At 38.7% G+C, this 12,214-nt stretch overlaps 1 protein-coding gene across 1 annotated transcript; it reads right to left on the reverse strand.

Annotated features, from left to right (window-relative positions):
• Positions 1–1,458: 1,458 nt before the first annotated feature.
• pnrc2 (proline-rich nuclear receptor coactivator 2) lies at positions 1,459–5,407 on the reverse strand. Its single transcript, XM_007557190.2, has 3 exons — positions 5,209–5,407; positions 4,518–4,730; positions 1,459–4,130 (listed from the first exon to the last, which is right to left on the reverse strand). Exon 3 carries the CDS (start codon positions 4,108–4,110, stop codon positions 3,643–3,645), a length of 468 nt encoding a protein of 155 aa, XP_007557252.1. The 5' UTR covers positions 4,111–4,130; positions 4,518–4,730; positions 5,209–5,407; the 3' UTR covers positions 1,459–3,642.
• Between the last annotated feature and the right edge of the window lie 6,807 nt (positions 5,408–12,214).

Consider the following 12,214-nt stretch of genomic DNA (forward strand, 5'->3'; position numbering starts at 1 on the left):
CAAAAAAAAGATGTATAAATCAAGCAGTGAGTATATCTTTGCTGACGCCATATAAATGTAATATTTTCTAAAGAACGAAAACATTGTCCCTGCAAAATCACATTACTGGCCAGGCAAGCTGCTGAGCTCAGTGTTGGGCACAGTTCATTATGTAGATTGACATAAATCAAGTGATCTAAAATCCATGAACGTTGCCCTCAAATGCAAATGCAAAACACAATAGGAATTTCTTCAACTACTACCACCAATAACAATAATAGTAACCTATATACGAATACATACTATTCTGAAATACATATTTAACAATATGTCAAACAAGCATTAAAAAAAATAACAAGTAAACAAACGAGTAATGCAGGATAACTTTCCTTGGTCTAAAATGAGTAAGTGAAGTTCTGAGTAGCCCTGTTTGGTTTTTCAGTGGTTACAGGACAGAAAACATTAGCACACTTGTTTTATGTTTTAATTGTTTTTATAAATTAAATCATGACTATTTTTGGACAAGATAAGAATTTTTTTTAGTACGGTATATGTTCTATTGCAATCACAACAATAAGCCTGAGTGGATCAGGCAGGCACATCTGGAGATTGAAATATTCCTATCTCTGTCAGACCCCTTTGGAATTAAAAGGTGGTTTTTATCTCCAGACCCAAAGTTTCAAAAAGGCGTAGATCTGGACTTTGATGTGACAACTTTTGACGTTTGAATTTATAAAAGCACTAAAACATCTAAAAGGCCTTTTAATGGCACTTTGCAATATCACATTAGCTCTTAAGGACAGGGAGGGTGTAGGTTCTCCGTCATCAAGGACAGTTCCACTTGCTGAATTATATCAGTTTTTCAAGAGACACGTGACGAGAAGTCCAGTCACCTTCTGTAGCACATTGAAATGCTACAGTGCAATGTGTCTGCTGTGTTTATAATATGATGTACTGAGACTCTGTATTTATATCTCATATAATATTACAGAAATGGTTTTATTTGTGAATGTAATATGAAGATCATGATTTTGTAGCATGCAGCAGTCTGTATCCAAGATAAATTTCCTTTAGGATAAAAAGGTCCATCTTATCTTATCTCGATCCCTCAGAAAAATCTTCCTTCTCTTCTTTTTGCTCGCAAATTTCCTCTTCAACACTTTGCACTAGATATTATTTATTGTACTACTGCCGGTTGCATTCTCATCCCCTGCTCTTATAAACTACCTGGACAGTTTTTGATATGTGTGAATCCAGCATCTGATGCGAAAACAATAACAGTGCTGTATATAACAGTGCCAAAAAGTTATTTTTTTTTGTTTCGTTATAATAAATGGTATACCTTTTTCAACAACTTTGGGTGTAATTTTCTAAAAAAAAAATTGTAATAAATATTAAGTAAATAAGTAAAAACTTGGAAAATAGGAGAAAACAGAAAAAGGAGAGACAAACATGGGGGGAGGGAAGGGATTTATTTTCTTTTTTCTTTTTTTACTTTGATGTCAGTTTAAAAGTGCATTCTTTCACATTTTTAACACCAATTAAAACCAATCTTAATAAGGGCATGTCTCAAAATACTTGGTGACTTATCCAAGGGAGAAATTAGCGGCCAATTGTTTCCGTGTTTCACAATTTAGAGTAAGGAGACTTTGCTATGTCATGTGACCAAAAGAAAAGCGGGGAGGAATTTGAAAATTGAACAAAATTCTGTAAATAAAAGAACTGAGCCGAGTTTAACTTTCAGATGGCGGAAGATCACCTGAAAGCTAAAAACAGCAACATTTGGTGATAGTTAGCAGATAAAACAGGGGTTAAACTTAGGCACATTTGTCAACTGAGTGTCGAGCTTACAAAATGCAAATAGATTGAAACTTTAAATCCATAAATAAGCAAGTCTCCTTTAATCCAATCACTATTTTTTTTATATTGTTTTATATAATTTGCACTAAGCATCTTTCACCCTACACTGTGTAATACAAAAGAATAAAAAACATGTGCAAGATCTCCGTAAAGATAACAGTGCTGGGTAAGGTTAAATGCTATAGGCATGAAGGGAGTTTTTTACGTTTTTTTTAACAAAAATATTCTTCAGTATTGAAGTTAAGACACGTCCTTAGCATGTCTTATACATTCAGTGTTATTACTAAAAATACTTTTGTCAGACAGGCATCAAACATGGCCTGTAAATGTACATATGCTACAAGAACTTTATACATTTCATTATATACATGGCTCCTGAACACAATTCACAATCTCTTTGTTTTGTTATTTTCTATGCTGGCCATAAACAGCTTCAACTCTGCAAAGGGAAAAGAAAAGAAAAGGAAAAAAAAACACAAAAGAGCCTTAACGAAGGACCAAAAATCATAAAATAGAGAATTCATAAAGATAGTCCATTGCATTTCCATCTAGCATCCCAACCTGCCGTTTTAAGGGTAAGTCTGATTACAGTGCAAGAGGGTAAACATCAGGCAGCGGCAACAGGCAACAAGGGTGCCGATAATCAGATGGTCAATAAGAGACAGAACTTGTAAACAAACACCAGCCTTCTGTCTCACGCAGGGACCCTCGGGCCACACGCGTCCCTAAAGAAAGAGCTCCTTCGTTCTCTCTCGCTTCGGCACAAACGGGTGCAGCTAGCAGGGACACGCGAGCGTGGCCCCCTTCCGCACGCTAAGGCCGCACCGCCGTGCTGAAGAGACAGACTACTGAAGGGTAGTAACAGTACTGATTGTAGAGATGAACAGTAAGGAAATGTCCGCTCACCACAGAGGCAAGAGAGTGGAAGTTATTAACCACACAGACGGTGTGAAAAATATGCAGCAAATAACATTGCTTTGGTTACACACAGCGCTTTCAATCGCAACAAAAGGACTTGTACAAAATAATGCTTTGATAGAGTGTAGCAGGCTTTGGACACACTCAACTCCTATAGTGCATGTGCGCACAGCGCAATAAAAAAGGATACAGGAGTTGGTTGTCCAAGGCCTGTGTGCCATGGTCTCTTATTACCCTTTGAGGTCAGTCTTTCAGCTTGTCCTGTACATAGCTACTAGCTCATGTCAAATAAAACAGATTTTTTTCCCTGCAGAACTGCAGTTGAGTGCCTTTTTCATTCCAAACAAGGAAAGTAATATCTAGGAAAATAAAATGGGGCGATTTAAAAGAAAAAACAAAAACAAGTGCTACAAATGTGAACTTACTTTAGCACCTGAAGCTTCGGAGCTCACTCCAAAGGTTCAACCTCAAAACGAATGAAAAAGAGAACAAGAGTCTGTCCACAGAAATGGACCGTATAAGTGTTGGAATTTACCTGACCTACAATACAACCCCTATGTTGGGAAAAGGACACTCAATCTGCTTTAACAGCCAACACTAAAAAGAACAAAACAAAACAGAAGTTTTTTTAAAAAAAAAAAAAGGATCCAGTCATCAGTTAAAGAAACTGGCTCCACTAAAGGCAGGGCCAACCAGCAAGGCCACATGGCTGTAATATCTTTAAAACAGTTAGAAAACTCTGAAACAGTTGCAAATGCCCAACTTTGAGAGGATTTAAGCCAAAAATGAGAAATCTATTACAACCACGGGGTGTTCCTGGAAAGCGGGTGCCTAAACAGAGTCGCAGTAAATTGGCTGGATATTAATGAGGTGGAGGTTTCTATCTCAAGCCTGCACTTTCAGGAGGCTCTTTAGCTGGAAGGCCATTATCTCTCTGTGGTCACAGGATCCCATAGGGAAAGACACCCAATGACTGGGAGGTTTGGGCAACACGCTGGGCGAGGGCGGCTCACTGAACTTAGGCCCTGCATAACTCGGGCTGCCCTGAGTTGCTAGCAGCGTATTAAGGTGAGACACTGCGCCCTCCCAGTTTTGATCGTAGGTGGTGGCGAAACGGACAGAAGCATTCTTCTCCACAGACGCGGCCTGCCGTGCCTCCGGAGACCTGTGGTAGGTGGTGCCCTTGTCACTCCGGCGGTGACCGTGATGGTGAAGGCCCGCCGCCCCTCCCACGGATGCCACTACTGCTCCGCTCTGGTCACGGCTCCTCTGCTTGGCCTTGCCGAGCTGGTGGCTCTTCTTGGGGCGTTCAGGGTGGGAAATTGGAATGTTGTACCTCTCTCCACCTCCCATGTTTCTGTACTACCTGTCACCTAGAGGAGGAGATCATAACGTCATTTGGGTGCACAGTTGTGAAAATGCTTTGCTATTGACTTGTGAGTAAATCTCAGCTTCATTTACCTACATTTACTTGTACAATAACCACACTGCAAGCACCATATTTCGCAACTTCTGGTCTCCAATTTAAATGAACAAAAACTATTACATGTTATTTTTCTGTTTTTGTTTTGATCACAGAATGCATGATAACATCTGATGCACGCTTTTATTCTGTGACAATTGAGTAGAAATAGGGGGTAAAAATTGGCAAAGGGACGAATGGACTCAGCCCTGTTGAAGAAAAACAAGCGCCTACGTGCAGCAACACCAGAGAGCTGCGCCCCTCCCCCACTCACAGAAGCAAAACAGCTCCAGCTCACCTCTTTGTTGTCAGGCTGAAGACGATGAGATCCTGCTTTAATCTTTCACCGCCGATCGGTCCCCAGGTCCTCGAAGTAGTTCTCTGTCTACTTCTCGCTGCACTTGTGTGTCCAGCAAGGTCTGAGGTTTTCATGTGCCAATGATCGTTGTTTTGCCGTGAAGCCGAGCTGAACATCAATTCTCGGCGCACGATGCTCCAAGAAGTCGACTGCCTGTAAAATAAAACGGCACAGAAATGTGTTTTGAATGTGCAGAGAAACAAAAGTGCACGTAATAACGGTTCAACTGCACATCAGATTATGTAACAAAGCATTCATTACTTGTTGTTCGACTGTTTTGCAAAGTGCGTCATCAACAGACTGCAGCCCGAACACCGTTAACCCTCTCATTTTAGATAACATAAGATTAAATTAAAAATTGCGTAATTTTTAAAAAGGTTACATAACAAAACTAAATTAATTCATTGCTTAATTATTTCAGAATTAATTGAAAACAATTTTTATGCAAGGACATTTTTATCTAAAACATCTAGTCAAATTTCATTCCTCATTATGTTGTAATTAACTCATAATTACAAACATTTTCTAAAAATCTAATTCATTAAACATCTACGTGAGTCAGTCTGGCACCCAACCAAAACAAAGAAACTGAACTCAACATGGCGACCGCATACAAAGCTGCTTCGCTTACCGACTTCCTCAGGCTTTGTTGTTGAAGCCTTTCGTCGAAAAAAATATAGGTAGCCTCGGATATCCTTCGGCAGATACTGTAGGAAGAACAGCAAAGCTATATTTCCTACAAATCTGTCACTCTCGAGGCTTATATGTTGTTACCAGTGGCCGTAAATACGCCACTTCTCCCTCCCGACACTGAACTGCAACAAAATGGAATCTGTAGCACAAATATGTATTCGTTGCGCTAACAGTTCTGACCAATCGTGTCTCGCCTGCGAGGCGAACGACCAATCGGCGACCAGAGGAGCAGACGCATACGAGCCTGTTGCCAGAGCGCTGACGTCAATCGCTAATCCTCCTCCCCCTTCCTTTGTTGGGGCTGTTTTCGGGTATTTCCTGAGAAGTCGGAAAAACAACACTGAGCAGCTGTTTTCACCTCAAAAATTTCACATATTTCATACTAAGTTTGGTTAAAAAAGACCCCGTTGACGCATAAAACACTACTACGTGTATGCAGTGTCTTTATATGAACCTATGCTTAATGGCGTCAACAAACAAGATAAATACATTTATAGTTTTAATTTTAAAGTGTCTCATCCAATGTCTGTCACAGGAAGTGTGTTTTGTTAGCATTCGTATCTATGTAGGTTAAATTTGCTATGAGGCTGAGCAACAGGCTGTTCAAACTGAAAAGGCCCCATCCCCCCACAGTCACGCCTGTCTACGTGATAAAACATCTTGCTCACACTGAAACTCTGTTTTACGATTCTTCTTGATTGTTACAGATGTCATTTGTCATAATTTGTTAAATGTTTATAATGAGTTACTTTATGAATTTGTCAGATGATTATTACCATGTTTTCTGTCATAATCCAGTTTGAAAGCTGAGAGGCAAAGACCCAACTCAGACTCAGACAACAATGTGAAAGACCCATGACATACTGTTTTAGGCATTTTTGTGAAGATCTCATTTTCTGTTTACTCATGAATGGTTCCTAGCAAACCACTGAGACTTTCACTAAACAACTGTATACATGGATTAAATAAATTGATCCTTTCATACTTTATGCAATAATAAATTGTGGTTGCAACATAACAGTTTGTAATTTTGGAATGATGAAAACTAGATATAAAGTCTGTCTGGTATATTTTGTTTGCTCATTTTGATTGTGCAAGTCACTGAATAACATTTTAAAGTTTATTTTTAAACTTTCAACTCTTGTTTGTCTCCTAGGGCGTTGAAGGACTTTGGCTAATGACGTTACGGCTAACCTTAAAAATGTTCCAGTAGGTTTTTATGGGAGATCTAAATCTACAGTATACGAGACAACCAGCATGAAAGGTTATCTAATCTTCAAGTCCACGATCAAGTTAACATTCCTTATTTGAAGAGTCTGGACTTTAAAGGGGTTATGCAACACTGTGTCAAGCAGCCAGTCCTAGCTGATGAATTGTGGGAGGGAACGCCTTAGAGCAAACCCTTTGAAGGGGGTTGTGCCCATCAGGAGTCAGCTATCTAAGGAAAGTAGGTCACTGAGAGGTTTGTACAGGTCACACACACAACATATCCGTTTCCAAATGTTGGCATGTGTTTACATGCCAAACAGCAGTCGTCCCCAACCCCCGAGCCGCGGACCGGTGCCGGTCTGTGGACCAATTGGTACCGGGCGGCCCACAAGAAATAATTAAATATTTCCGTTTTATGTATTACCTGAGTCTGGAGAATCTTTATTTTAATTTTTTTTTATTTTTTACCGGATTCTCTAGGTTATGTCGTGCGCGCCAACATTGATCCCACAAGCAGCAAAATGAGTAAGAAACAGATCACACTTTGGAAAAAAAATTTTGCTTAGGGGACAAGGTCCTGAGAAGAGACATGAGAATCCCTCACCATACTGATTCCCACATTCCAAGCCCGATCTGCATTCAAACCGCGTCGCCACTTAGAGACCGAGCACCTTGTGCATAAGCAACACTTCGGGTGTCATTGTCTCCAGTCACTCCCAGATGGGACTGTCTTGTTGCAGAGAAACAAGCTCAGGGCTCCCATTGATTTGTCGTTTTCTGAGTCAAAATTTTCATTAAAGTAAAATTTTCGTTTTCGTGGCGCATCTGTATCTTATTTTGAAGGGATGTGTAAACGTTACCATAGCGACGAGAGTCAGAAAGCGTTAGGGCAGTGGTCTAGAGGAGATGAGTAGAGCTCGAGTCTTAAGTCTGGTTCACACGCACGATTTTAGGATTGTAGGCCGATTTTCCAAACCTCTGTGACCACACACAACACGAGCCGATCAAAGTACAACAGGTTCGATCGGTTCATGTGTCCAGCCACTCGGCCGCAGGAGCAACACACCACACACGAACCGATTTTTCCCACGAACATCCCAATCCCTGAAGAAAATTCCGTAAACCCTCCAACATACCATACGTGAATTTAGAGTACCAAACATGTTCGACGATGTACAAGCAACAGTGATAGTCTGTGGATTTATTTTAAGCGATAAAAGACGTAACAAAAAGAAAAAAACGTTGGATAAAAGACTGTGGGAGCAGCCGCACTATTTGCTGCACTATGCATTAAACCGGGCTCTCAGTTGGCGAAGTCAGTTGTTGGGATTCCCCTCCGTGCTTACGTCACCGCACTTTCTGATTGGCTACCTGTCACATTCAACAGGTTGAGTTCTTGCTCCCAGTAAGGGAAAACCCCTCACCCTGCGTTAATCGGGCCAAGACAATTCAACATGTTAAATATGCCCGATTTTAGATGGGAGCGGACCGACGTTCCACGTAACACACCACACACTGCAGGATGATCGGTTATAATTATCCCAAGCGACAATCTTAGAACTCAGAACATTCTAAGATTGTCATAAGGGGAAAATCGGCGCAAATTTTTTTTTTAATTGTGTCATATGACACGCTCCCACCCCCGCCACCCCTCCCCCCCAGGGCCGCTGTAAAATTGTCAAGCCTTGACCGGTCTGTGGTGATAAAAAGGGGGACCACTGCTATACGGTACTGACAGTTGGAATGGAATAAGGATTGCTTGATTTTTTGTTTCCCAGATGGAGCTGGAAGGATTGGGTTTTGAATTATTGGTATGGGTCATTTACAGCAGCACTCAGTCTAACTGGTCACTGAATTTGAATACTTTCAGATATCTGACGCACTTAGAGAAGTGGGAAAGAACCAAAGCAGTTTCACGTGGCCTGCTGTTGAAATACTATCAAGTAATTACTTCTCTTTTCCACTGAAAGTTAAAATTGTCTCCTCCCATTTGGCTTTGACAGTGAATTCATAAATACCTCAATTGTTTTTCAGACATTCTCTTAAAATTTGATTTCATACAAACATTTTCTTTTACATTTCACTCATTATTTAGCCAGTTTTCAAATCCTGACTATTTCTGGATTACTATGGATTTTTTACTACTTTGATAACATTTTTTAAAGATTAATATTTTACTAATTTGACAAGACAACTGGTTTTACAATAAAAACACTGTCATCAATTGTTTTTATTGACATAGAAAGCTTAAACTCTACTGGTAATTTCATCTCATTGAATTTTGGGTGTCACACTGACTAAGCACATTGATTTGTCAAACTATATCAAACTAAGAAAAGTTGTATTTCTTTAATTTTTGATTAGGTTTGCTTCTTTCCTCTAAAAACCCTCCATATAAAATAGAGTTTGTGAAATAAAAAGTCAGACATAATTATCCCTAAGGAAGTATTTTAAAAATAAGCTACCCCTTAGTTATTCTCCATAAAGTCTAAAGGTTCAACATTATTATACCAATAATTTCATAAGATAACGCAAAATTGTTGCGCAAAAAAGGATAAAACTGTAGCATTCATTTTCCATTATCAACTAGCTAAAAGTGACTACCGTATGACTACCATGTTTTACTGCCAAGTGATACTAGTATCACCGCCATCTAGTGGCAAAATATAGTACTACCACGGCAACTTCCTTGATATTAATGTTAGAAAAATCTAGTACTTACATAAATACAATACAGCCAACCCTCTTAACGTATTTCAGAGCAGCAAATTGATTTTTCAAACACACTTTTCTGACACAGTAAAATTCCTTAGAGGCAGGCTGTTAGATAATCACATGTAGTGGTGAAGTAGCAGGAGAGAGCAACAGTGTGTTGAACAGCATTCAGATGGTTTTGTTTCTTAAGCTGGCCTTTCACATGAAAATAAAATGAATAGATGTATGGCAACACAATAAGCGGTGGAATGACTGAGATTCATGAAAGACAATTGGTGAAAACTGGTGAAGAGGGTTCTCCAGATTCACCCAAAACAAATTTGTCACTGCTTTCTTCATGATTTGCTTTATTGTGTTAGACTTTCATGTTTTATGTGTAACATCATCTTTGCAGAAAAGTGATCATGCATACTTACCTCCCTCTTCCTCGTGTTCTTTCTTTTATATGTTTTTACATAAAATCTTTGCCCACAAATGCCTAACACAAAAAGCATATCAGACATTCACATGATAGCAGTTCGGTGCATTCAAGTGACAGAATGAGCTGAACATTCTGTCAGTGCATAAAAGGAAGGACTTTGAATGTAGTGTAATCGTTGACAGAATTGGTCAAGATAATAAAAAGTAAATAGAAGCTCAAACACTAATAACATGTCAAATTTTGAAACAGATGGGCTACAAGAACACACTCCTTCCCTGTAATAAGAACAAGAATCTGAGGCTACAAATAAGACAGGCTCACTAAAACTGGAAAATAAAACATAAAATAATATTGTTTGGTCCAGTGAGTTTTGTTTTCAGCTACAATGTTCAGACAGGGTCCGAATTTTGTACCTGAAAACATGGAACTTATCACTCCTTTTATCAACGGTGAAAGCTGATGTGGTAGGGTAATGTTGAGCAGGATATTTTCTTGGCACAAATTGGTCCCCTAGAAATCGAGCATCATTTCAACACAGTTTACTTGAGTATTGTTGTAGACAATATATAGTTCTTTATGATCAGAGTATATTCATCTTCTGTTGGCTACTTCAGCAGGAAAAAAAGTTCACATCATTTCAAATAGTTTTAATATTTTTTACACATGGCAGTGAGTTTAGTTACTGTACTGCCTGTCCGGTCACCAGATTTCAATCCACTGGATTACATTTGGGATGTGGCATAAGAGAGGATATACAGTTGAAACCAGAAGTTTACATATACTATATAAAAAAAAACAAACTCATATGCATTTATTTCACACTGTCTGACATCAGAATAAACATTTCTCGTTTTAGGTCAATTACTAATTACTGACATGTTTTCTATTTGCTAAATGCAAATGAGAGAGAGAATTTTTAAATTTGTATTACCTTCTTCAAAGCCAAAAGTTTAAATACACTTCATTATAATTTCGTTTCATTGCCCTTAAGCTGTGTGACTTGAGTCAAGCATTTTGTATAACCTCCCACAAGCTTCTAACAATAGTTAGCAGGAATTTTGGCCCATTCCTCTAGAACTGCCGTAAATGAGGCATGTTTGTAGGCTGCCTTGCTCACACATGCCTTTTCAGCTTTGCCCATAAATCTTTGATAGGATTGAAATTGTGATGACTGCTCCAAAACATCGATTTTATCCTTGAGCCACCTTGTAACCACTTTGGCTGTATGTTTCTGGTGATTGTCTATTTGAAAGACCGATTTGTGCCCAAGCTTTAAACCACTGGCTGAAGTCTTTAGATTTTGCTTCAGTACTTTCACTTAATGTTCTTTATTCATGATGGCATCTAATTTGTGAAATGCACAGTCCCTCCACAACATAATGCTGCCACCCCTATGTTTCACAGGCGGGATGATGTTCTCAGGCTTACAAGCTTCCCTATTTTTCCTCTTAGCAATGGTCATTATGGCCAAACAGTTCAAGCTGCTCATCTATAAACAGAACCCACCCCAAGATTTTAACCAGAGATACCTAATATGGTTTAACAACTTCCGTTATTTTGAACAACCAAATTGATTAAAAACAGCTCTGTTTAATGTAAATCTAAGTAAAAGTTTGTGTCAAAAGAAAACAGATTACCAGTCCATGTTTTTAAAAAAAAATCATCCATTTTGAATGACACTTCAAAGTGAGATTTGTCATTTTTAACCTTTTCTGTCCAAGAGAAAATATATTTATCGATGAAAAAGTACTGTTTTAATATGTCCCACTTAATTTCCTTGTAGAAACATTGAGTCAGTACAGAAAAAAGGAAAATAATCCAACACAGTTACAGTCTTTACCAGTTCATAATCTAATTTTTTGTTTGATGTGTCATTTGATTTCCTCTGTTTGTCACATCACTGATCTGATACCGTTCCCTGAAGGTCTGGCTATCTGGAAATGAGGGGAGGAAATTTGATTAATGGATTCAGGCCGAATCAATCTGAAGTTGTAAAGCTGGCCCTGATGCTAGCGTCCAGAGATTTCTAAAAGTGGGGTTATGTAACATCATGATGTAATCTCACAAATAATTGGACATTACTGGCTTTAGTCTGTCCTGTTGTCTGTTGTGTTTATGCTCCACCTGGACAGACAAAGAGGAAATCTTATTGCAGCTCCTAATTGCATTTTCTGTCTTCTGGTTTGCTTCATCTCTTGGGTCACTGAAGAAGAAGGCACAGCTTGGGTGCTGTCTGCTATTAGTGACTTTTTACAAAACCTAATTTTACTTTTAAAACAGTAACACCACCCAGTAACACATTCTGGTTAGATCTACAACAAAATTTGTACTTTTAATCATGTTTATTTTTGTATTTGTTAATTCAACCAATGGTGCTAGTTAATACACTTTTTTATTTGAGAGGCAAAAGTAGGTTTCTAATTTATCTGGAGTGCCTCAGGTTTGTGATTAATTTGTATATAAAAAAATGACCTAAACTTTTTTCTTTCTTTTTTTTCACCCAGGGGACAAAATCTAAATTAAAAGACCTAAATTTGTGGCAAAAACAGCTTTTATCTAATGATTGACAGAGCAAAGTTTTTTGTTTTTTTTTGTAAGG

Source organism: Poecilia formosa, unplaced genomic scaffold, assembly GCF_000485575.1.
Source record: "Poecilia formosa unplaced genomic scaffold, Poecilia_formosa-5.1.2 Scaffold85, whole genome shotgun sequence".
NCBI lineage: Eukaryota > Metazoa > Chordata > Actinopteri > Cyprinodontiformes > Poeciliidae > Poecilia > Poecilia formosa.

What these genes read in the sequence shown, in the direction of transcription:
- pnrc2 (XM_007557190.2), bottom strand. Translation starts at nt 4,110, where the DNA reads ATGGGAGGTGGAGAGAGGTACAACATTCCAATTTCCCACCCTGAACGC.